The sequence below is a fragment of the Pelodiscus sinensis genome, chromosome 1, assembly GCF_049634645.1.
Source record: "Pelodiscus sinensis isolate JC-2024 chromosome 1, ASM4963464v1, whole genome shotgun sequence".
NCBI lineage: Eukaryota > Metazoa > Chordata > Testudines > Trionychidae > Pelodiscus > Pelodiscus sinensis.
Genome location: NC_134711.1, coordinates 26,291,079 through 26,316,616, shown reverse-complemented (window position 1 = coordinate 26,316,616; position 25,538 = coordinate 26,291,079). Strand labels below are relative to the sequence as shown.

Genomic DNA, 25,538 nt, shown 5'->3' with positions numbered 1-25,538 from the left:
GTGCCCGGAGTACCCACACTGGGCACATCACAGTACTCGGCCATCAGACCGGCTGCACTTGCCGCAGGCTGCCATCTGGGGAGAGGGGACAATTGGGGGGCTGCAGGAGAGGTTCCACCCCCAGAAGCCCGCAGAGCCAGCGCAGTCCTCCCCATCGGGGGCTCGTACCCCATTCCTCCCTCATCTCCTTCCACTTACCCCTCCCTAGCCCCCCTTCCTGATGTACAAAATAAAGGACAATTGTGTTCAAAAATAGAATCTCTCTATTTAACAAAACTGGGGGAGACTGGAAAAGGAGGTGGGAGAGGGGAAGAGAGAGGGTGGGAGAGGGGAGGGCAACTACAATGATGAGGGGTTTGGAACAGGTCCCATATGAAGAGAGGCTAAAGAGACTGGGACTTTTCAGCTTAGAAAAGAGGAGATGGAGGGGGGATATGATAGAGGTCTATAAAAGCACGAGTGGGGTGGAGAGGGTGCATACAGAAAAGTTCTTCGTTAGTTCCCATAATAGAAGGACTAAAGGACACCAAAGGAAAGGAATGGGTAGCAGGCTTCAAACGAATAACAGAAAGTTCTTCTTCACAAAGCAAATAGTCAACCTGTGAAACTCCTTGCTGCAGGAATCTGTGAAGGCTAGAACTAGAACAGAGTTTAAAGAGAAGTGAGATCAATTCATGGAGGGTGGGTCCAAGGAGTGGTATTAGCCAGGGGGTAGGAGTGGTGTCCCTGCCTGAAGTTTGTGGAAGGCTGGAGAGGGATGGCACGAGACAAATGGCTTGGTCACTGTCTTTGGTCCATCCCCTCCAGGGTCCCTAGGGTTGGCCGCTGTCGGCAGACAGGCTACTGGGCTAGATGGACCTTTGGTCTGACCCAATACGTCCATTCTAAGCTCAGGGCTCAGGGTCGGGGGTCTCAGTGGACCACCTTGATTTTCATGCAAACCTGCTCCTGGGTGGCCAGGCTGGCAGCTCTCCTGCCCTAGATGGCCGCTTTCCTGTGCCTAGTGCGGAGGTTGTGGATGAGGTCCACGATGTCTGCACTGGACCAGCCGGGTGCCCGTCTCCTGCGGTCCTGGGAAGCTCCCGGGAGCCACCAGCCTGGTCCCGGAAAGAGGGGGAGGGCTGGGGGGCATCGGGTGGCTGGCTCGAGCCGTGCCAGGTGCAGGGTCTGCTGGCTGGGTGCTGGCAGGCTTGCACCTGGCACGGGCACCGTAGCCAGCCCGTGCCCATTTAAGGAGTCCGGGGTCGGGAGGGGGGCAATAGAGTTTCCCTGGTGTTGGCCAGAGTGGCCACCAGGGAAAGCTGGGGAGGGCTAGCCTCCCACTAGTTCGAATTAAGGGGCTACACAGCCCTTAATTCGAACTAGTAAGTTCGAACTAGGCTTAGTCCTCGTAAAATGAGGTTTACCTAGTTCGAACTAAGCGCTCCGCTAGTTCGAATTAAGTTCGAACTAGTGGAGCGCTAGTGTACCGCATATCAAAGTTAATTCGAACTAACGTCCGTTAGTTCGAATTAACTTTGTAGTGTAGACATACCCTAACAGGCTAGTGACCCCTCCCCATGTTCTTTTGGGTCAGGACCCCATGAATACACCATCGTACAATTATACAGTTGCTCAGGAGAAACTGAAATGCTGCCTAGCTAATAGCAGAATGCCCACAGCTAGGTTTTTTGTTTCTATTGGTGGTGCACATTTGCATATGCCTCAGTGCACATAAAAATTATTCTGCACATGTATGGAAAAAATCCACAGATGGAAAAGATTAGAGGGAACATCGGTCCCAGGCCCCGCACTCCCCTAGAGACAGGCCAAAGGGCTTCATTTAAATCAAGTTAGCTTTAAAGAACATAATTGAAGTTTATAAAATCCCATTAGAAAATGGGAATTTGCCCTCAGGGTAGATAATCATGAAACTGTCAATATTAAACAAAAGAGAAAATTCCAAAGTCACTAGAATGACGAGAGTGGTGTGGGCTGTTTTTGGAGTTTTAGACTGAAGAATAAAAAATTCCTCCAATCTGAACTTTGAATAGCATTTCTTCAAGAAGTTACATACATAATGATCGGAGAAACAGAAGACTATTTTTGAAAAAAAATCCTTTTATTGCATGATTTACCATCAAACAACTGCCAATTCATTTCAGGATGATAGAGCACAAATCTAAGAATATCAGGTTACAGATACAATATGTCTCATACATTTTATACCTCAGCATGCACAGGGTCATGATGTGATAGAAGATAAAATGATTTCTTAACATTTAAGCATTTTTTACTTCCTTATCAAATTTATTTCATACATCAAAAATACCTTTGTGGAGAGCAACTAATTAAGCACTTACATTTTTAAAATCGTCTACAGATCTCATAATTAAGATACCAACTACAGTACATTTTTACAAATCCTTGAAGAACACACTCAGTAGTTCAGTAAAATCTGAGCAATAATGCAAAATTATGGATGCAAACAATAACCGAAATTAACAAATCCAGTTGATCATCTGAGTTTAATGCACATCCCATATCAGTATGTAATGAAAGTAGCAATTACATAGACACAAGTGCAAATAAACCATACTCTAAGCTGTCTTCTCTCTTTGGTAAAATCAATTAATCAGCAGGGAGAGTATTTTAATAACTTATATCATTAATTTTGTTTCCAGTCTAAGTTGTGTTTTGCTTTATCTTATACAAATAGGATCAATTAATTATTTCCAGACATGCTACTAAAGATATAGTTAAAAATATATCTAACATTTGCTCCTCCTCCCCCAAAATAGTTCCTTGTCATTAGATTTAGTTTATACTGGAATTAAAAATAAACAATCTAATTCCTTTCAAAAATAGCTTTTCAATAATCAATTAAGAACTTTAGAAATAAAATAAACACTATAAATAGCAAAATATACATAATTTATAATTATATTTTGTTGCTAATTAGTATAACCTGACAATATGTCACTGAGAAATAAATAACCTTTGGGCTTCTTAAACTTTTGGTAAAATGTCATTTGTTCTTAGAGAAGATTCTTTTGAGGAACAAGAAAATTATTTTTATAAAGCTTTTAATGTACACGCAGAATTTCAGACATTTAATAATAAAACTATATATACCTCAAGAGTCAATATAATAGATTGGATATTAATTTAAAAAAAGAATTTAAAAATGCAAATTGAAACACTCACACTTAAAAGAAAATTATCAGAGCAAACCCAGGAACTTTAAGGTAAAGGAGATGTTGTGTGGGAACTACTGTGGAATGGCCAGTTAGGCCCTTGGTTTCATGGTTCAGGAAGCTATACCAAAGGTAATGCAAGGTTCTCCCTAGACCATGGTTTCTCAACCCATGGGTCAGTACCCAAAATTGGGTCACCAGAATATTCCAGAGTCGTGTGGCAGCTCCTGTGGCTCTGGTCCCACTACGCTTCCCTTCCTTCTCCAGGAACTGCACCTTCTGGGTCCCAGCACCACTCAGGTTTGGCCCAGTCATGAGAATGGGAGTCTGGGTAGGCCAACTTGAGTGAGTGGCACTACAACCAGTGAGCCAGGTCACAACTCCACTCACACAACTTTGACCCTGTCAGGGAGGCAAGACCAAAGCTGAGCGGTGCTGCAACACCCAGAGCCGGAGCCAAACCCAACCATGCCCACAGCACAAGAGCTGCAGGAGCCACCTCTGTGGGGTAAGTGCTGGGCAGGACCCAAACCCCCCAAGGGGCTGGATCCGACTAAAACCGCATCACAACAAACCATAAACATTTACAAACGGGCCCTGACCCCAAAAAGGTTGAGAAACATTGTCCTAGATGGCGGAATCCATAGTTGTCACCTGAGCTAAAAGACTTAGGGTATGTTTACATACAGCTACTGAGGTTGTGCCTCTGTAGTGGAGATGCTTTCTACATCGAAAGAAGGGTTTTCTCCATCAATATAGTTAATCCATCTCTCAGAAAAGGTAGGTAGGTCAATGGAAGAATTCTTCCATTGACCTAACTGTGGTTATGTTGGTGGTCAGCATTAAATTGTTCACAGCCCTGAGCAATCGATCTAAGTCAATGTAATTTTTAAACTTAGACCAAGCCTGAAAGAGAGTCGAGAAGGAACAAGGAAGTAAGGAAAAGATGAAGGAGAAGAATAAAGGTGAAGAATGTTTAGTAATAAAGAGCTCCTGATGTAATATACTTTCTGCGGGAACGTTTCTAATCATGTTACTTAAAATAAATTAAAAAAAAACCACCCTTTGACTCCTGAAGGGCCTGACAAAAATGAATAATTAAGGAAATAGTCACAGGGCACCCATATTTCAGTTCCCAGGCTAACATCATACACCACTCCCTGTTTTGTCTTTGTCTACTATGCAGGCAAATGAGACAATTGCAGGCCACGTCAGCAAAGCTATTAACAAATAAAAAACAGTGTTTTGCAAATGTCAGCAACTCCAGAAAAACTGTTTCTATAAGAAACAGATTGAGTCTCTTGCAGTTCCAGGCAAAGCAGTTTTCCATTTTTAGAAGTCCCATTTAAACTGTTAAATTGAAAAAGGCAACTCTGACAGTTCAATTACTAGTAAGCTGTAAATAAACACCCAGATTACAGACGCTGACTCCATGGGTGCTCCAGATCTGAAGCATCGATGGGGGAAAATTAGCAGGTGCTCAGGACCCACCAGCAGCCAAGCTCTCCCTCTGCCTTCTCTTTACCCCCACACTTTTCACCCACCAGCAGTTATGCTGACCCACGCCTCCCTTTTGTGGTGTGTGGGATGCTCCAGAAGGAAAGTGATAGAGCAGAGACATGGTGCACTTGGGGACAAGGCAGAGAAGAGGCAGTGCATGAATTTGGGAAAAGAGATGGAATGGGGGTCAGGATGGGAGTAGTGGGGTTGAGCACCCCCGGCTACAGGGAAAGTCGGATCCTATGACCAGACTGGTTAACTTTTTATTTAGATCTATAGTTATAGCTATAGTTTACAGCAACATTAGGCAGAATGTTTTTCTACTCCTTGTTTGATTCCAAGCACAAGGTGTAGAAACCAGTTAAACTGTACAGTCCAGCCTTTATCTCTGCAAACTTCAATCTGATCCAGGAAATGCTTTTTAGCATCTTCTTCATTTTTACCTACAGTCAGGGCTTCCCGGATATATTCAATATCTTCTTTGCTGGTTAACTGGGGCATTCCAGTCATTAGCATCATGGAAAACAGAATGATCAGCAGGTTTGTGTGATGTCGAAGAGCTAGATAAGCCTTTACACAAATATCCTACATGAGGAAAGAAAATGTCTTTGTTAACTGACTGTTCAGACCAAAATAAGTTTTAGGAAGCTCATTAAGGAACTTGCTTAAATCTGAATTACTCAGTATTAATCAACTATGTTAAATTGGTTATAAAAGTCTGAGCTAGGTTGGCACTTAACTTCACTACTATTTAGGGTGACCATATTTCCCTTGGCCAAATAAGAGACACCTGGTAAAACTGCTCCGATTTAAGTGAGTTCAACAGCAATTAATCAGAGCTATGCAGCACAAACTTATAAAATAACATTAGGTTGACTGAGCCCCCATTAAAGGACACACTGCGTTATTATCTGTCACTCTATTTTAGAAATGTGCATCTGTTTGTCTGTGCATCTGTCTGTGAGTCCATTTGTTCACAAACTCCTCCTAAACCAGGGGTGGGCAATAAAACAGTGGTGGCTCACCAAAGTTATTCCCTGGTGAGCCACTACCACTATATTTACCTGCCCCTCCACTAGGGATGTAAGCAATTAGTCGACTACCTGATAAGCCTAGGCTTATTGGGTAATTGAGTCACTACTTCACTAGTTGCTCCCCTCCACCCCCGCTGCCCCTGTAACTTAAAAGCCTGTTTCCCCCAGCACTGTCTCTACGGTGGAGGAGTGGGGGGGGAGGGGGCAGAGGCACAGTGGGAAATGGCGCAAGTGGGGACTGGAGCAGTCCCTGCTCACACCAAGTCCCGATTGTTGCACTTCTGCCTTTTAAATGTGGTATGAGCCCCATGGACGGCTCTCACTACATTTAAAAGGCAGAGGCACAGCGGGGATAGTGAGTGCTCCACTCTTCTCCCACTAATCGAGTACAGGCTGAACCGGTCTCATCCAGAACTCTGTGGTCCAGCAACATCCATTGTCTGGCTGGACTACAGATGTTGCTAGACCAGAGAGCCCTGGCCGCAGAGGCTGAGAGTGGCAGGGAGCAGAGCTGGTCTGGTCAGTGGCAGTCCACAGGATCAATGACCTGGGGGTAGAGAGCCCAGGGAAAGACGGCCACCCTATGGGACAGCAGCAACTGGGGAACCCCGGGAGCAGCAGCTGCTGCCCCGTACAGGGCCAAGTGGCTGGAGGCAGGGAACCCTGGGAATAGCTGCCGCCCCATGTATGGTCAGGGAACCCCAGGAGCAGAGCCCCATGAGCAGGCTGGGGGCAGCAGAACCAGGCAAGTGGGCTAGAGGAGGCCACGCCTCTGGGTTCTCCTGGGGCAGGTGAAGGTAAATATGGTGGGAACCTGCCAGCGGCTAACTCTGACAGACTGGATTTGGCCCACGGGACGATATTTTCCCACCCCTGTCCTAAATGGTAACAGCCACCAGTCCTGCCAGTCACCAACTGTGACCTCCTTGGAATCATCCCTGGGGCTGGACCATGCAACCCCATCCCTCAAGGACAGTAAAGGCCAGCAGGGGGCTATGCTCCCCAAGGTGCTGTTGGGGGGGGCAGGCTTGCTGGTCATCTGGGGAGACGGACGCCCCCCCCCCCACAATAACTGCTGGCTGTGGAGGGGCTGGAAAGTGCAGCACCAGCTCCCTGGGATGAGCCATGCCTCCCCCCCCCCACCACATTCACAGAGGAGCCGCAGCTGGAGCAGCACCACCTGCCAGCCTGAAAGGGCTGGCAGATGTCCCCCCACTCCCAGGGGGAACCCTGCTTTAAGGTGCACATGGGGAAAGGTGACACTCACCCCACTCACCCCCATACACTTAACTCTCTCCCACATGGTAAATTAATGAGGTTTCTGTCATTGTTACTGGCAATTATTACTTATTAGGGAAATTAAGCTTTTTAGTGAAAAGAGGATTTAATTTTATGTTTGATTAATGTATATAATATTGTTCCAATAATCTCTTTAATTTTTGCCACTGACCCATAGTTCAATAGCTATTGAATAGGCTGCCTCCCTTCCTACTGCAGGGGTGGGCAAATATCAGCCCGCAGGCTGGATCCAGTCCTCCAGGGTCAGCCCCTAGTGAGCCCCCACACTGCTGTACTTACCTGCGCCTCTGCAGGTACGGGTGATCGCAGATCCCATTGGCCACAGGTCACTGTTCCTGGCCAATGGGAGCTGCGATCACCCGTACCTGCGGACATACAGGTAAATAAAGCAGAAATGGACCACAAGGGGTTAACCCTGGTGAACTGCCGCCATTTTATTGCCCCCTCCTCCCTTCCTACTGGCTGCATGTCTTTCTGCCTCTGAACTCTCCCTGACAGCACCACCTGCTGACCACTACTTGCCACATTCACCTGCTAGCCACAAAGAGGAAGCTGCTGCGGCTTCGCTGTTGCGACTGATCAGCAGATGGAGTGCTAGAGCTGAAAATAACGGGACAATTTGTGTGTCTCTTTAAAAAAGTCTGGATGGCTGAAAGATGGTTTAAATATGGGACTGTCCCATTAAAAACAGGACAGGTGGTCACCCTACTACTATTTATTTTAACCAGAACCATTAAGCTCTTCCCCATCCATTGCTCTGAATGTATTAGTAGCTATTGAACTATGAGTCAGTGGCAAAAATTAAAGTGATTTTTATAAGAATATTATATACATTAATCAAACTTAAATCCTCTTTTTCACTAAAAAGCTTAATTTCCCTCGTATATAATAATTGCCAGTAACAATGACAGAAACCTCATTAATTTACCATCTTTCTCTAAAATCAGTAGAATTTCCATTTATCATGGGAGGACCCAAACCAACTCACCTTGTAGTAAGTTCATCAGAATTTCTGGGGGAATTTATTTTTAAACATCAATAAGCTTTACAGTGATGACTACATGTTTAATGGAGGACACTGTCAATTTTTATCTTGATAGCTAGCTATCATTTTCACTAGCTCTATATTTTTAAGTTGCACTATTTTTGCTGCAGCACATTGTGTGTATGTAAATACATGTGTGTATTTTACTGCCAAATTGAACTTATTGGAGTAAGAATATATTTTCTGCTATCACTATTGCTTTATGTTTGTACATCATTTAAAACCTTTAGAAAGGCTAATAATTCGTCTAGATCGGTACATTTACAATGAATTAAAAGATTATTTAATGGAAAGTGACTAATTAGTAAATGAAAACAATTTATTTTTCTTTTTTTATTTAATTTTGTGTTAACTATTTCTAAAAGTAAAAGTTTCTCAAAACTAATTGAGCGAGTTAATTAAATGAAGCTTCATATTCAAGAAAACATGGTAATGCTAGAGTTAAAGTAAAGAGTACATTCCAATAGGTTTAGAAGTAAAATCCTGTAAAGTAACAATGATTAAATCAATACAAAACCAAGCAATTGAAAACAAACAAACAAACAAACAAACAAACAAACAAACAAAAAGTTAAATTTTATGGTGATTTCTATGCTTCCAAGTGTTTGTTATCTTTAAGATTAGACTTCCTATAAATTTTTAAGTCATTTTAAGATCCTTAAGCAATCAAAGTATTTCAGTGAAAATTTCTCCAAAATCCCATCAATATCCAATTGGAGTGCATGTTCATTTTAAATCAGGTTTAGTTTTTTTAGTCCTCTGTGGCCTGGTCTACATTAGACCAGGCAGGTCGGCTTAAGGTACGTCATCCAGCTACGCAAAATGCGAAGCTGGATTCAGCTTACCTTAAGCTGAGCCACTGCAGCATCTACACTGTGGGAGGCACATATTCCCGTTAGCTTCCCTTACTCCTCACAGAAAAAGGGAGTACAGGATGTCAGTTGGGGCTTCCCTCGGCGTTCAATCCGGGGGTCTATATTAGACCCATTAAATCAAATGCTAATGATATACCTTCAGAGGATCGATTTTCTCCATAGTGTAGACATACCCAGTGAGAGAAAGAGAGAGAGAAATACACCATTTTAAGAAATAAACATTAATTATGAAACCATGACCATGAATGGGGAAAATCCTGCCTTCATTCCCTGAATCTGTTGGAGGAAGAGATCCCAGCACAACTTCATAAATAAAAACAGTCAAACAAGCAAGGAAGATGTTCCAGCTTATTTCAGTGAGAATTTTTTTAAAAACCTTCTCCCAAATCTATTGTTCAATTGGCGTAAAATTTTCAAATAAATTCTTCAGTCAAATCTAAGATTAGTTGGTTTAGTGCTGACAAAACTGGGGGTGAATTATGTTAATCAGAGTTGAGTATATCATAGAAAACTTATTTAACTATAATACTGTGGGGATTAGTGTCTTACTGTGATACCAGGAACAAGAAAATTCCACTTTTGTATATTAATTTCAAACAAGGACATTTTGCCACGAAAACTAATGTGTATTTATTTCCTCTTGAAGAAAATGTGAGCACTTTTTAGAATTGTATCAGTTGTTGAGATCAAAGAAATCCAGGGAGACTATTTTCTCCTGGATAATATATGTCACTATTGTTGGTGCCAGGGACAGAGGAACAATGGTGTCATAAAAAACAGTTGTTTCATCAGGTGTCAAATTTAGTCTAAGGACACTAAGATTTCCGAGACTGCAACTACTTACTAAATTATGTCTATACATAATCTGAACTGAGTTTTGAATTGACACTCTCAAAGGATGCAGATATCTGTTCTCTCAAGAGGGACAGAGAAGAGGTGAAAACAGCCATATGTATGCATCAAGGACATGAAGAAGATTGCCTCAGGAACATGACCATTGAGGAATCTGAGGGTATCCTTTCAGGCACGATAAAGCTAAATGATCTGAAGACAACACATATAATGGAAGAAAGAAAAAAAATCTCCTCAAACATACAAAAGGGACAAATGACAGTTCTTAGGGCCCAAAGCTATGTTAGATATTAGTCCTATAGAAGTTTTGGCATCTTTCTAATATTCACTGTTCAAAGTCACCTATACAAGCCCCCTCTTTCCAACACATAGTTTCTTTTACAAATCAGTACTCTTAAATGAAGAGTAGCTGTATTTTTCCCCATCACATTTTCCTGGAAATCATCTATTATTTGGTAGCCATGGGGTAGCTCTTGAGGAAGTTGTTCAGGCAACAATTAGAAAAATAACATCATATTATCAATAGAGCCCTGCACAGATGCAAAATCTGTATCTACATCTGTATTCACAGAATGCTCTGCAGATATCTGCACTGACCTCTGTGGATGTCAATACTCATAGGTATAAAGCAGATATCTGCAAACTTGCAGGGTTCTAGATATGAACTTTGAATTCACATCTGCATCTGATGTTCATAAAAATGAACCGCGAATATCCACATCTGCAGATGTGAATACCCGTGAAAACCAAGCAGATAACTGTGGATTTGCAAGTATCTAATTATCAAGTCTGGAGGGTGAAGCAAAATGCTAGGAGTGAAATAAGCTAATGAAGATTTCTACAAATTAAAGTGGAATCAAATCTCTGATTCTTAGAGAATTTTAGTTTCACAACTCCTGAAATTAAATGTTAGTGGAGTCTCCATATATATGAAAAAGGACCTGTGAGAAATGTCAATAGTGAACTCGACAAAATAGAGTTTTAAGAAATAATTAATATCCTTTTGCATCGTAACAGCACTAAATAACTATCAGAAAATACAAAATGCAAAGCTTAAGCTAAGGACTGATAGAAATCACTAAGAAAATTCAGTATTGTACCATGGGTATTTGTTGCTAAGTTTATACAATGTTTGCCATGTCATTTGGAAGAGCAATAGCTAGCTGTGTGTTATATTGCATCACTCTTTAACATTGCTACTGTTTTTTAACTAACAGCCTTTTTAAAATCTGCAAAATGATTTGTGGCTATGGCCTTCAACAATTAACAGATGGACAAAATCAGAAGTTTTAAAGAGGAATAAACACCAGAGCAGTATATTACAGAAGATTCCTTTGAAAAATAAAACCACGGTACAGATGAATACCAAATTAATATAAGGTTAAATATTAAAAATTAATGAAGGATCAATAATGAACCTTTCCCATTAATACTTAGCAAGCAAATCAACAGTCACAACAAATGAAACACTATTTGAAAAGGCCATGGTGACTAGCCTTATTGAAATTAAAAAGATATTGCACAGTTTTTTACGGAACTGTATAACTAAAAAGACAGCTTGGCTGTGTCTAGACTGCATCCCTTTTCCGTAAAAGGGATGCAAATTAGATATATTGCAATTGCAAATGAAGCGGGGATTTAAATCCCCCCCGCTTCATTAGCATACAAATGGCTGCCGCTTTTTTCCGTCTCGGAGCTTTCCCGGAAAAAAGCGCCAGTCTAGACGCGGATCTTTCGGAAAATAAAGCCTTTTCCGAAAGATCCCTTATCCCTTATTTTAAGAGGGATAAGGGATCTTTCGGAAAAGGCTTTATTTTCCGAAAGATCCGCGTCTAGACTGGCGCTTTTTTCCGGCAAAGCTCCGAGCCGGAAAAAAGCGGCAGCCATTTGTATGCTAATGAAGCGGGGGGTTTTAAATCCCCGCTTCATTTGCAATTTCGATATGTCTAATTTGCATCCCTTTTACGGAAAAGAGATGCAGTCTAGACACAGCCCTTTAGTATAGAAAGATATCTTATATGACATTGTCATCTTATTTTAACTGGCTTTGTAATTGTTTTAAAAGGCAAAAAGCCATTTAAAAGAACTGACAGAACAGAAATTTAGAGACAGTACTGTGATACTGCAGAACTGCATGCATATGTAGTTACATTTTTTTGTTATTATAGAAACTTTTCTCTGCAAACTCCCACTCTTGTACATTTTGAAAAGATAATTAACCCATTTATACTATCAGGATTGTAGTTCAAGAGAACATGAACTGATGTATTACTTTTTATCTGCTTATTAGCAGTAGTGGAAATTAGACTGACCACCTTAAATACTACAATGATCGTATGACTTAGAGCAGGGGTGTGGAACCTCAGGCACGGGGGCCAGATGTAGCCCCTGGCTTGCCTAGATCTGGCCCCCAAGACTCAGAGCTCCCCCCAGTATTGGGGAACCCGCAATGGTGCTCCAGCCCATTGTGGGCTGGAGCACACAAAATCTACTAGCCTGGGCGCCCCAAGACTCTGCTGTGTGAGGAGAATGCAGAGGGTGTCTTTCTCCTCATTTGGGGGCCATCTCAGTGAGTGTTTGCTTTGGGGGTTTTTTGTTTCTCACTTAGAATCATAGGGCTGGAAGAGACCTCGTTAGGAAGTCATTGAATCCAACCCCCCTGCCAAAAGAAGACTCAACTAGGGATGTGAAGTACTAGTCGACTATCCGATAAGCAAATGCTAGTTGACTAGTCGCTTTCCCCCTCCCCCTTACTGCCTCTATTAGAAAGAGGCAGCGGGGGATGGGGGAGAGGAGGGAGTACTTTAAATTGGCAATGACGTGTGGAGCTTGGGGCCAGACCCTGGGCTCCAGATGGTGTTTGAAAGTGGCAGCGCCGCATGGAGCCCAAGGTCAGCGGGGGAAAGTCCACATCCTCTCTCAAAAGATAAAACACTAGCTAATTTACATCAGAAGACTGACTCTTACCTGAAATTTATGGAAATGCAGACTTGTCTTCTTTCCAGCAGTTCCCATGACAAAAAGAAAATCCGGTGTTAACACAAAAGGGACTCTTTCCTTATTAATTCCGAGGAAGCTTTTGTAATTCCCCAGAATATGGCCAAAGTCAATATGAAAAAGATTTCCTTTATAAGGAAGAGAATTCAAGATTAGGCTAAAAAACGAGGAGCAGAGAAATATTTCCACTGGCACTTCTAATACTAAGGATAACAACTTTTTCTTGGGTTTATCTTATATTAGTTTACTGTATAACTCTAGTTTACTAGAACAGACTATCTATTCTCCTTTTTATTCAGCATAATTCCTCTCAACAAAATATTTTCTGTTCAAAATTATCTTTTGCATCTCATAATAAGCATGGATTTGCTGTATCTAAATCCATTTCTCTTTGTTGCATTGTTACCATTAGGATCTTATAACATACACATCAAAAGTTATTTGATAAAAAACAAGTTGTATCATGAAAACTTGTGCTTTAAATCCATATCACTACATATTCTTATGGAAACGTGCCTCCCCTCCAGAATACAAAAGAGATAAAACCAGTATGGTTGCACAAAAATTACTCCTTTAAAGTTTAATTCATAATGCAATGCCTTAGGTAGTTCTTTTTTTAACCATCATATAGAAATTTACAACAAAGATGCACTATATTCTGTATTTATTAATTCTAAGGATCTTTTTAATAAGTATATAAAGCTTTTGTTCATTGGAAACCAAGCTATTTCATTAACAGCCCATTTCTGCCCTCAGATACACAGATTCAATTCCCACCAAGGCCAACCATAATTTCATCCATGTAACTAACGGTAGAATTTGGGTGCTAAAGTTAGTGATTCTGTTTTATTTTTTTGGTCTTCAGATTTTACATCCATTTAAAAAAATACACTGGAAAAACATCTGAAATAAAGGTCAGAATCCATACAGTGAAATAGGTTTGGTAACATTTTTATTGATGTTGCATGATTAAACTTTTCCACCCTAACTTCTAATCGGTACAGTCTAACATATCTGTGAAGCAGTTTAATCACTAATGTTAATAAATAAAAGGTACCAGGATATAATAAATAAATAAATAACGAGTAAGATATAAATATCAATTAAGTATCTGTTAAAGCACACATTTAATAAAACGTACCAAGTCCCTATTTTAAGTGTCAGACATTAAAAAAACTCACCTGTTTCTGTAATCATAATGTTGTCATTGTGTCTGTCTCCTATTCCAAGTACAAACGTTGCCACACAGTAACCAGCACAAGAATAAACAAATCTTTCCACTGCTTTCTGAAACTAATTAATAGCAAGCAAATAGTAAGAACATTCTATTGCTTATAAGAACACTTCACTTTCAAAGCTCTATATAAGCATTATAAGTGGGATTATACACTGTACTCAGCAGCTTGTAAAATTAGACCTTTATTAAGTACCACAATAGATCTGTGAGCTCTGTTTAGATTGTTATCCCAATTTTACAGCAGCAAAAATAAAAAATAAAAAAATGGGCAACAAGGTTAATGGTTTGCACGAAACCACAAGAAATGCATATGAAAGCCAGTTAGCTCCTACTCTTATGCTTAGCCACTAAACTAGGCTGCCTTTTACAGTCTTCCTAATAGTGCTTGCCTTAATTAGTTTGACATGCATCACTTCCAAACACCATCAACAAAAGAAATTTTAAAAAGCATATTGTTACTCTGGATTATGACTGTTTGATTTCCTTTTGCCTTTTTTACATGACTACCACACACATCATAGTACTTGTTATGCTACAATGCACAATAACATTTATTTTTAAATGAATGACAAACTATGTTAATGAAACCTGTGAACCAGTTTAAAACAATTTACAAACAAACAAACAAACAAAAATACAGTGTGGGTATTATAGAACACTTTGGGGACTTTTAATGAGACTTGGGCTCTTAGTCCACTTAGATGCTTTTAATAATCCAATACAAAATGTCTAAGAACTCACCTTTTCTTCAATCACACATCTTTCTTTCAGCCACTGATTTAGTATTTCATCTTTAAATGCACCTGTATTGCCAACTGTGCTTTGCTGAATTTTGGCAATTGTTGTAGCATCTTTCACAATTTCAATCATTCCTATAAAGGACGAGGAAATAATAATTTTATTTTCTAAACACTTTAATAAAATATATACATTTGAACCATTACTGTCTGGATATTGGTCCAAGAGAATATACACTCTAAGGGTGTGTCTAGAATACAGGGTTTTTTTTTTTTTTTTTTTTTTAAAGTGGCCTTTTTTCGAAAAAACTTCCTTGTTCTTTTGAAATTAAATTGAAAGAATGCGGTGGTTTTTCCGACCGCAGTAAACCTCATTTTACGAGGAAGAACGCCTTCTTTCGAAAGTGGATGCTTTCTTTCGAAAAAAGGCATTCTTGAATGCAAACAGGGCTTTTTTGAAAGAGAGCATCCAGACTGTGTGGGTGCTCTCTTTCAAAAAAACAGTTCGCTTTTTTGAAAAAGTAGTTGCAGTCTAGACGCTCTCTTTCGAAAGCGACTTTTTCAAAGATTCTTTCGAAAAAACTTCTTTCGAAAGAGGCTTGTAGTCACACTAAGAGACCTCAAAGTGGAACACCAAAGAGTCACATACTGAAGAACACTAGTTTAACTCAAGATAACATACGGCAATGAGCAGACTGAAGGGTAATGACGTTTTTTGTAGTATTGAAGAGTATACAATTTCTAGATCTATCACACGGACAAAGAGGAAATGGGAATCTAGGAAGTACCAAAGAATATGTTTTCTTGAAATAAAAAAATTGTGAGCCTACTAAGAACCCATAAAGGATAAAGAGCAATGCAAGTTATGAACTGAGCTCAAGGACCTTGTAATAACTGACAGATTTCCTCCCCATACAATCTTTTTTAATGTTATTGGATAGTTTTAGTATAAATTTATAAGCTAGAATTCAGTCTTACACTTTCTGGAAAATACGTTTTTAAAAAAGTTCTAATGGAGAGGTTGCACATTTTGAAAACATGTTAATATTAATAGTTAATGATAAAATACATGTTTCAAGTAATATTTTCACATATCATTCATGTTTAATTTCATTTGTTTTCATTTTATATAATTTGAATAATAATTTCCTGATTTTAAAAATACGTATGTATCAAGAAAGAGAAAAACCCTTTAGACCACACTATACTGCATTTTAATAAGCAGGAGTTTGGAACATTTGCTCAGAAATCATGAAGTCTTGATTGAGTAATGCAGGTGATCACAAAGGAATGCTGATGAAATCTTTATACAGCAATATCACATATTCTCTACCTCCACACATTTTGGCTATGTCTACACTGCAGGCTTCTTGTGCCAGAACAGCCGTTCTTGTGCAAAAACTTGAAGAGTGTCTATACTGCACGCGCATTCTTGCACAAGTAAATTTACAGTAAGGCGTTGTTGAAACAGAGGGCTTCTTGAGCAAGAGTTATTCCTCTCCCCACGAAGAATAAGAGCTCTTGCGCAAGAAGGCAGTGTGGACGGACAACAGGGGTTTCTTGCACAAGAAATCCTATAGCTAAAATAGCCATCAGAGCTTTATTGTACAAGCGAGCGTCTACACTGCCATGGATGCTCTTGAACAAAAGCACATCTCTTGTGCAAAAGCACATGGCAGTGTGGACATGCTCTTGCTCAAGACCTTTTGTGCAAAATAGTTCTTGCACAAAAAGCCTGCAGTGTAGATGTAGCCTTTTAGCTTTTAAAAAAAGTACTTCATAGATATTTTAGATAATTCTAAATTTTAGCAGTACTATTTTCATATCACTTTTCCTATAGAGCAGTTTCTGTTGCAGGGGGAAGAGAAAGGTGAAAAAAGCGTATTGTGAGAAGTGGGAAATATCTGTATTATTTCTGTAAATATTATGTGGACATCTATTTGCTAACTACCGCACTGTCTACTGTGTGGGTGTAAAAAGTTAACTTAGTCCTGGGAAGTTCTGCATGTCTCCAGAAAACCAAAGTTAATTGCTTTAGTCCTTGTCTGTACTTAAAAGGGTTTGTCGGGGTAGCTATACTGGCATTCCCTATATTAGAGATTCATCTTATATCATCAAAATCTTTTTTTTTTTTAACCAACATAGCTTAAATCTATTCCTCAAATGGAATAACCTACATCACTGCAAAATATAGAACTTTATGCCAGTATGATGATCTACACTGATGTTTTTGCTGGCATAGTTGCGTCAGTAAAAGATATGGGTTTTTTTTCAACCACACTCCTAAATAACACAGCTATGTTGGTAAAATTTATGTGCAGATCAAGCTTTAGACCACGTCTGCATGCACTTGGATCTCTTTACCAGTATTGCTATACTGGTTACAACTGTAGTGGCAAAGCACTGTTCATCTGGCTGTAGCTATACCAGTGAAGCTGCATTTTATAGTGCAGTAGTAAGAAACCATCCACACAAGTGAAACAAGTGATGTAATTAAAAGCAGTTTTTCTGACACAGCTATGTCAGTAAGGGATCACACCTCTTCACATCCTGTGTAACACAGCTGTGCCCACAAAAGTCACCAGAGTAGACTAAGCGTTAGAAAGCCTCACTCACTGTTGCTTAACAAACAATACTGATGTTGAGGCCTTTGAAATTTTCTCCATGTCAAAGTTGGACACAACACTGCCTTGGGAGGAAGGGGGAGAATTCCAGGGCCATTGTGAGCCAGGGAGTCACGCCCAGCCAGCCCTTTGTCTTGGTCTGGCCAGAGGTTTCAGGCCTGGAGCCCAGAGGACAAGGGAGAGGGTCAGGACTTGATTTGGCAAAGAAGATTTGCAGTTTGAGCCTGAAGGGCCAAAACTGCAATGGTATGGGGCCAGAGAAGGGGCATGATGGAGAATGTCAATATATACCTGATAGAGGATTGTTCTTGTTACTGATGTTAATTCTTGTAACCAATGTATTATTGTTGCAGAGAAATGTAAAGGTATACAATGTGCATGATCTTATGGAAATACCATGTAATCTGTCTGGAGATGTACCAAACGACAGACGGTATGTAAAGGGACATTGTAATCTTGCTATTTCATGGTTAACACTTGTAACTGGTCTTGGAACTTCTTACAGGACAAAAAGGGTTCCAGCCAGAAGGTCCTGTGTGAGACGGGAAACTGAGGCACGCCACCATTTTGTTTTCGTGGCTAAATGCAAAAATGCCTACATGATTTGGGGTGAGAATACCTGCATTCACACAGTGTTAATTGTTGTTCAGAGAGTTGCCAGAGCTGGCCTGGATAAATTCACTATTTTCTTCAGCTCGGGGCAAAATCACCTAACACACTTATGGATCATGCTGCAGAAGCAGATCCAAGTAGCTGTGGTTTTTACCAAGTTCTACCTTGGGTTGGTGAGGCAGTGCAAGGACATGGTTGTCAATAGGGCAGACCTTGCAATAATGAAACCTGTTTTAGGCACACTGGGTTCTCATATTCTCATTCAGCTCTGTACTGTTGTTTCTGCCATTGGGTTAGAACAGAGCCAAAGCATGGGGAGGCCTATGATGCCCTCAGTGATGTTACTGGCATCACTTCCTGCATCAATTTTGTGTTGGGGGTGTCATGTTACTGGATTTTGAGGGGAGCAGCCAGGTCGCTGCTGCACCATTAGGTTGGGGTGTTGGCCCCAGAAAATGGTATAAAAGGGGGGCCATGCGGGGTGTTGAATAGAAGCTCACTGTCTGCTAATCCTATGTACGCTGTTCATGTGTTTGTATAATGTCTGGGTGTGCAATTATAAGCATGTACTTGTATGGATACTGAATATTTCCCTGCATGTGGTTGAGCTTTGGGCAGGGCCCGGCCTATGGACATGCTAATCAGCGAGGCCCTGTGGGACAATGGCACTCAATGGGCTAAGGACACACCTAAAGAATGAGTGGTGACTCATACCTAAGGGCTACCAGCAGGCAACACAGGAATAAGGTGGACCAGGTGACCTGCCAGGTGACCTGCCACAAGAAGAGACCAGGAAGGATGTATAAATAGGCCATGTGGTGGTCTCCATTTTTGTTCTCAGCTCAGCACTTCAATCCCTGCAATGCTGCCTCTGGGATGAAGAGCCCGAAAGACCTGTGGATCCATCCTGATCCTAGGATGTGCAACAAGAACTTTTAAACCAGCAGCTGTAACATCTCTGCTAGAGCCTGCATCGAGAACTGGGAGATTCGATGCATGTAAGGTACTATTCTTTAACAACCTTACTCTCATGCTTTTCTTTATTGTAATAATAAACCTTTAGATGTTAGATGCTAAAGGACTGGCCCAGCGTGATTTGTGGGTAAGGTCCAAAGGGTAAATTGACCAAGGATCTGTGGCTGGTTTCTTGGAACCGGACAGAACTTGTTCGGGGTAGGTGGGATTGGGTGCTAGGACCCCCCACCTGTGTGTGAGGCCCGGGGCCATCTGGGGCATGGATATTGCTGGGGTGTCAGAGGGGTTTTGCTTGTGAGGCTTCAGGCAGGCGGCTGACGTGCTCTGTGGGACTGGTTTGTGGCCTGTTTGGAGAGGTCACCAGTCTGAGGGCTGTAAGGAGCCCTGAAGTTGAGCAATTCGCCCTGAGCGGACGCCCTCAGTTGTGCCCAGACACAGCCCGGTCTGTCACACCCTCCAACGCATTATCAACAATCTGTACCCTATCCTGGAAAATGATCTCTCACTCTCAGAGGCCTTGGGGGAAAGGCTAGTCGTCGCTTACAGACAACCCCCTACCTCAAACAAATTCTTTCCAGTAACCATGCAACACACCTCCATCATAATCATCCAGGAACCCACCCCTGCAATCAGCCCTGGTGCCAACTCTGCCCACAGATCTACATCAGCGATTTCATCACTGGGCCCAACCACATCAGCCACCAAATCAGAGGCTCATTTAACTGCACACCCACTAAAGTGATCTATGTCATCAAATGCCAACAATGCCCCACTACCACGTATATTGGCCAAACTGGACAGTCTCTACAGGAAAGAATTAATGGACACAAATTAGATATCCCGACAAGGCAATACACAAAAACCTGCTGGAGAACACTTTAATCTACCTGGACACTCATTAATTGATCTCCAAGTTACCAATTTGTTTCAGGCAAATTCCACAAGCCAAATACACAGAGAAGGATTGGAACTTAACTTCATTTACAAGTTTAATTCTTATGCACAGGGCTCGCCGAACTGCGGCGAGCCCCACTTGCCAGCTGTGCTGTCCGGCAATCTGCGCATGCGCAGATCGCCTGAACCGGGCTCTTCCAGGTTGCAATCTACTTGCCACAAGTGAGTAGATTGCATTATTTGTCGAGCCCCGCTTATGCAAATGGTATGAATAAAGACATTGTCTGGCTTGCACATTACCTTCCACATCCTATGTATTAGCCCACCAACCCAACAAAGAAGGTGCTAATGGTTCTTATCAGCATCTTGTAACTATTTAGTCTTTAAGGTGCTACTAGACTATTTGTTATTAAGGTTTTCCTGTTACAGACTAACTCGGCTACTCCTCTGAAGCTTATCTACTCACTGTTTCTCTTTTTTCTTCCTCCCCTCCTTGTTTTTCTCCTTTTCTTTCTCTTTTTTTCCTTCTCTCCCCCTTCCTCCTTCCTTTATTATTCTTGGATCTGGACTTCTAACACTCCTGTCATCTGAAGAAGTGGACTGTGCCCACAAAAGCTCATAATTCCATCTACGTGTTTTGTTAGTCTTTAAGGTGCTACTAGTCTGTTGTTTTTTAATTTTTTTCTGTTACAAATTAACTCGGTTACCCCTCTGAAGCTTTTCTTAAAGAAGCTGTTTTGTATCATTGCATTTTCACACTATTCACAGTTCCCAAGGGGAAACATGTAACAGCAGCCAAACTCATTGGGCAAACAGAGGTGATGATTCTACTTAGGGAAGTGCAGACGTTGGGCATATCAGTTGAAAGTGGTGTTCATGGACGGGACTAAGACAGGGTCAAAGGTAAGACTCACCCTAGAGCCATGACTTACATAGAGACATACGATATAAAATTTATGTACCATTTTTGTCATTTGTTACCACCAGGACATTCTGCAGTAGACTGATCTCAAAAAGTAGACTGTACCTATTTTATTTCCTGTAGAAATGCAACCATATGGCAACAAACACAGGTCCAGAGATTCTGCTTCCCAAATAGATTCCATAATTCGAAGAATCTAGTCATAAAAACAATATACATTTTTACAAAAATCCATCTTTAAGAGCACTTTAGAAAACAATTAATAAACTCTGTCCATAACCATGTGAGACAGGTCAGTAGTATTATCCCTTTTTACAGATGGAGACAGAATGAATACATGATCCATTTGAAACCAGAGAGCCAGTGACAGGACTGGAATTAGAACGTTATACTTCTTGGCTCTCAGTCCTGTCCTCACATCATGCCTCTCTCTCAGATAAAACATACATATTTATTTTATGCCATATTTCAACAGACAAGAACTGACCACATTATTAAACACCAACTTTCATGTAAATCCCCCAAAATTCGAATATTGGTAAACTGGGCTACTAGAATAGCATCACCAGACCAACCACCAAGGTCACACAGGAGAAATGCAATGTGTCCCTCTTTCATCTTTGGAAGTTTACAAAAAATACGTTTTTCCTTTAGTGGGAAATGGATCCCGAGGGCCAAAATGAGGAATTTATATTGTGGATAATGAAGGTTTGAAAGGAAACCAGAGTCTCAATTTTATCATCTATCCAAATGCATACAGGAGACATGAGATGCAAAGGTGATATAAAGTACTGACAGGTCATAAAAAAGTAGCCCTAGTCCTGGTTGAGGCTTCTGAGCAGTATCATAGTATGATTTAATAAATAGTAAGTTCACATTCCAAGTGTACCATAAATACAATTTACATACATTTATGACAGGAAAAGGTTTTTTTTAACAATACTTTATTCACATGGTTCTTATACGTATTACGTAGCCGTTTAGCAACCGTACCTGTAAAATGAGCATATCCTGGCGAAGGTCATCTCCATGTTTGAAGATAATGCCTATAGTTTCATTTGATAAGGCTGTGGGGTCTGCACATTTAAATTCAAGCCAAAGTGGCTTTTTCTTGGATGCCATTATTTTGCATTTTTCAATCTGTAAAAGATGAATTCATTTCTAAGCTTTTTACTCCCATTGGCACAGCAGAGTCAACACAGCTAATGCAGAATTAGCTTCAGACTCTATTCCTTTTTATGCATTATCACCACACTGTTTACTAAATTCTAATCAACTGTGCCTGTGGAGACACATTACAAGGTTGGGGGAGGAAGGTGTTATCTAGTTGCCAAAGGCCTAATTTAGCATGCAGAACTTTCAATACTGCTGATGATGCATGAGCGGGAAACAACTAGTTTCACTCTCAGACCACAGGCTAAATTTATAGAATTGGCCATTAAAAAACAAACCGCACCATCTTCTAAACTGTGAATCAAGAATAGGAGATCCTGAAATCATAGGGAGACAATAAGCATGGAAACCCACACAGTAGTTCTATTCTTACTTTGCACAGTAGAAACACATATTACCTGTACTCCTTCCCTCTCTGCTTCCCCCCTGAAAATTGCTCCTAATGACTTCTTTGTGAATGAATTGGGTCTACTTTAAACATCAATGATACATGGTATTTTAAAAAGCATGAAGAGACCTTGAGCAAGAAAATTACATCTTTGAGGGCATCTGAAGCTAGATCAGTTGTACATACACATCTGTATCACTAAGTCTCTGGAATACTAAGAATTATTAGTTGTTTCTTACTTTGTACTGCATTTTATTTTATTTCCAATTTATGGTAGACATCACAGAAACATATATTGGGCAGACCTTCATGTAGGATAAACAAGTTTAGAAGTCATTGACTTCAATGGAGCTACATTGATTTACATTGCTTATCTGGACCATTGTATTTACTGTATATAACAAAAACAACCACAAACAGGTCTCAGCTCCTATCTCCAAAACCCACCCTTCAAAGCATGTGTTGTCTACATTCTTACAGTATGACAGCAGTAAGTAATTTAATGTAATTATGTATAAAATACAAAAATTCAAGCTTGGGAAATCCATCACTGAAACTCAATAAATGTATCTGCAATTTTTCCAGTAAAGTTAATTCAGGCAGATTACACATGTGGCATATATGATATATTATTCCTGATTGCCTTGTTCCATGTAAACTTATGTGCATATGTTAATATTAATTTGTTTACACTGCACAAAGAAATCAGTAATTACTGCACACATATAACATATGGATGAGTTAATGTTTCAAGAGAAGACTTAATTATTGGATTATTCTGATTTTTAAGTTTATAAATTCCCATACTTAACACTGTCATAACACTTTCCTGCCAGCTCAGTAATTTTCTTTTGTAGAAAAAAAAATTAAAAATCCAGTTAGTTTTTTTTTAAATCGGTTAAGACATAGGACTGGGAGTTGGTGGTTTGTTCCTAGTTTTACAACAGACTTTCGGCAAGTCATCCTTAGGGTTACCATATTTGAACTTTCAAACAAGGGGATACTCCTGAGAGGAAGTGTATCTGCATCAGTATCTACCAACTCATGTTATATTAATATAATACATTAATACAACGTGAGTTGGTAGATACTGATACACTTCCTCTCAGGAGTGTCCTCTTGTTTGAAATTTCAAATATGGTAACCCTACTCATCCTCCTCATATTTTAGTTTTCTCTGTAGTCCTGGTGTGACCTAAGTAATTTGCCCCATTTCCTAGTGGGCATGATTGAGAAGATGAATGGAGGATTATGGTAAATAGGAGTTTACCAAGCAGTATGTTAGAGTCAGGATGTCTGTGCTAGTTAAGATAAGCAGGAATACACTGAGGCTAGCAATAAGAGACAAGATAAATAGGGGAAGAGGCAGGAATGAAGGGTCATGTGCCCACCCATGTGCCAGGAAGAAGGGGCAAGGAGCCAGCAATGGTGCTGTCCCATCCATTAGGACAAGGCAAGACAAAGGAAGATCCCATGTTTTGGGGGGGCTGTGTGGGGCCAGGAAGGCCTAGGGGACTCCCAGGGGGCCTGGTGCTGGCAGTAGGAATCGGGCCCACCCTCACAATCAATGGGTATGTCTATACTACCCCGCTAGTTCGAACTAGCTGGGTAGTGTAGACATACCCAATGGCAGCAGGAAATGGAGCAATCCAACATCAGCCTGCTCTGATCTCCTGGCTCCCAGCTGCGCTTCTCCAGAGCAATGTGATTAGGAGACAGGGCAGTGGAGCGGGATGGGGATGGGTTGCTCAGCTTCCCACCACTGCCTGTAAGTGCAGGAGGTGGGAGCAACTGTTGATGATGATGCCTGTGCCTGGTAGTCCCCTGGCCACATCACTCACAAGAGGGGGCTTGGAGGAAAGGGTGGAATAGGGGTGGCGATAGGATGAAGGCAGAGCAGGGATGGGAAGAGGAAGGGTGGCGCAGAGCAGAGGTGGGAATTGGGGGGGGGGGAAGAGGTGGAATGGAGGTGGAGTGGGAAGAGGCAGGGCCTGTGGAGCTGTCTCGCCCCTGCACCCTCCGAAGGGCAGCCCTCCTCTGGGCTAGGGGTGGCGCAGGAGGAGTCGTGGGCGGGTGGTCACATGGCTGGTGCCTCCCTTGTGTCCCTCCCAGCAATCATCACTGATCCAAGGAGAACCCGAATATAGCAGTACATTTGGATTCTGTTTATCTGGAGCAGGCAATGTCTAGTTTACTATATATGCAGCTTTACTTGCAAGGATCACAACCCAAGTTTAGCAGTGGCATTGAAAAGGTTTAAATTTCAGTTTTCCAGGGCACCAGAAAAGTGATTTAGATCTAAAGGAGGTCCCTATGGATTCCCCAAAGAAATAATAGGAAATTAAATAACATACAGGCAATACAGGGGGCCACTTTGAATCCCTATATAATAGGATGCCTGGCAGAGCACAACAAAGGCATGTTGGAAACATTACAGAATAAGACCCATGGGAGCCCATGAAGAAAACAGTAATTGTAACTAAAGAATGAATGCAAAACAAGCACAAAAATAAAAACGAGTAGTAATGTGGTACCTTGGAGCAGGGCTACTCAACTTGGAAGCCGCAGAGGCCACAATGATACTTCTAGAACATGGCGAGGGCCGCAACTTAAGTGTAGTTGCATATACAAGCAAATATATATGCAAATAACTTATTTTACACAATGTCCGAGCGCTCCTGGCATCTCCTCCCTGGGGGCTAGAAACGCTGATACCCTGTATCCATCTATTCCAGCTAGCCCATCTGCTTGCGTCTTTTAATGCTCACCCTGCCTGGAGCGTGTTCCCAGTACAGGCCATGTTCAAAGGATCCCACCCACAGGCATTGTGTTGAGCCCCAAACACACCGCAAACAAATAGGCTGCAGCCTGTGGGCTGTGTGTTGAGTAGCCCTGCCTTAGAGGCTAACAAAATATATAGTATCATGATCTTTCATGGGTAAGACTCATTTCATCAGATGAGTTGGAGCAGAAAAGTGGGTCTTACCCACAAAAGCACGATACTAGATATCTGTTAGTCAATAAATTGCCACAGTACTACTTTTTTTTTTTTTAATCTACAGACTAACACGGCTACCTCTCTGAGACCTTTTAAGCATAAAAGTAAGTTCAGATTCAAAGAAACTGGCTGAGAAATGTGTCACTTTGGGAAACAAGTAAGTGATTTAGGGAAAGAGTGAGGAGTTGAAGGGAATATTTA

General features: G+C 41.1%; 1 protein-coding gene across 2 annotated transcripts in view; it reads right to left on the bottom strand.

Moving 5' to 3' along the window:
- Positions 1-2,080: 2,080 nt before the first annotated feature.
- Positions 2,081-25,538, bottom strand: part of PIK3CG (phosphatidylinositol-4,5-bisphosphate 3-kinase catalytic subunit gamma) — a 67,273-nt gene continuing 43,815 nt past the window's right edge. For both annotated transcript variants that reach the window (XM_075927028.1, XM_075927021.1), the window contains exons 6-11: positions 21,773-21,919; positions 20,885-20,975; positions 14,757-14,887; positions 13,960-14,071; positions 12,749-12,906; positions 2,081-5,261 (exon numbers count right to left, since the gene is read on the bottom strand). In XM_075927028.1, coding sequence (XP_075783143.1) covers positions 4,980-5,261; positions 12,749-12,906; positions 13,960-14,071; positions 14,757-14,887; positions 20,885-20,975; positions 21,773-21,919 — 921 coding nt within the window. In that variant the 3' untranslated portion in view covers positions 2,081-4,979. The remainder of the gene's footprint in view (positions 5,262-12,748; positions 12,907-13,959; positions 14,072-14,756; positions 14,888-20,884; positions 20,976-21,772; positions 21,920-25,538) is intronic.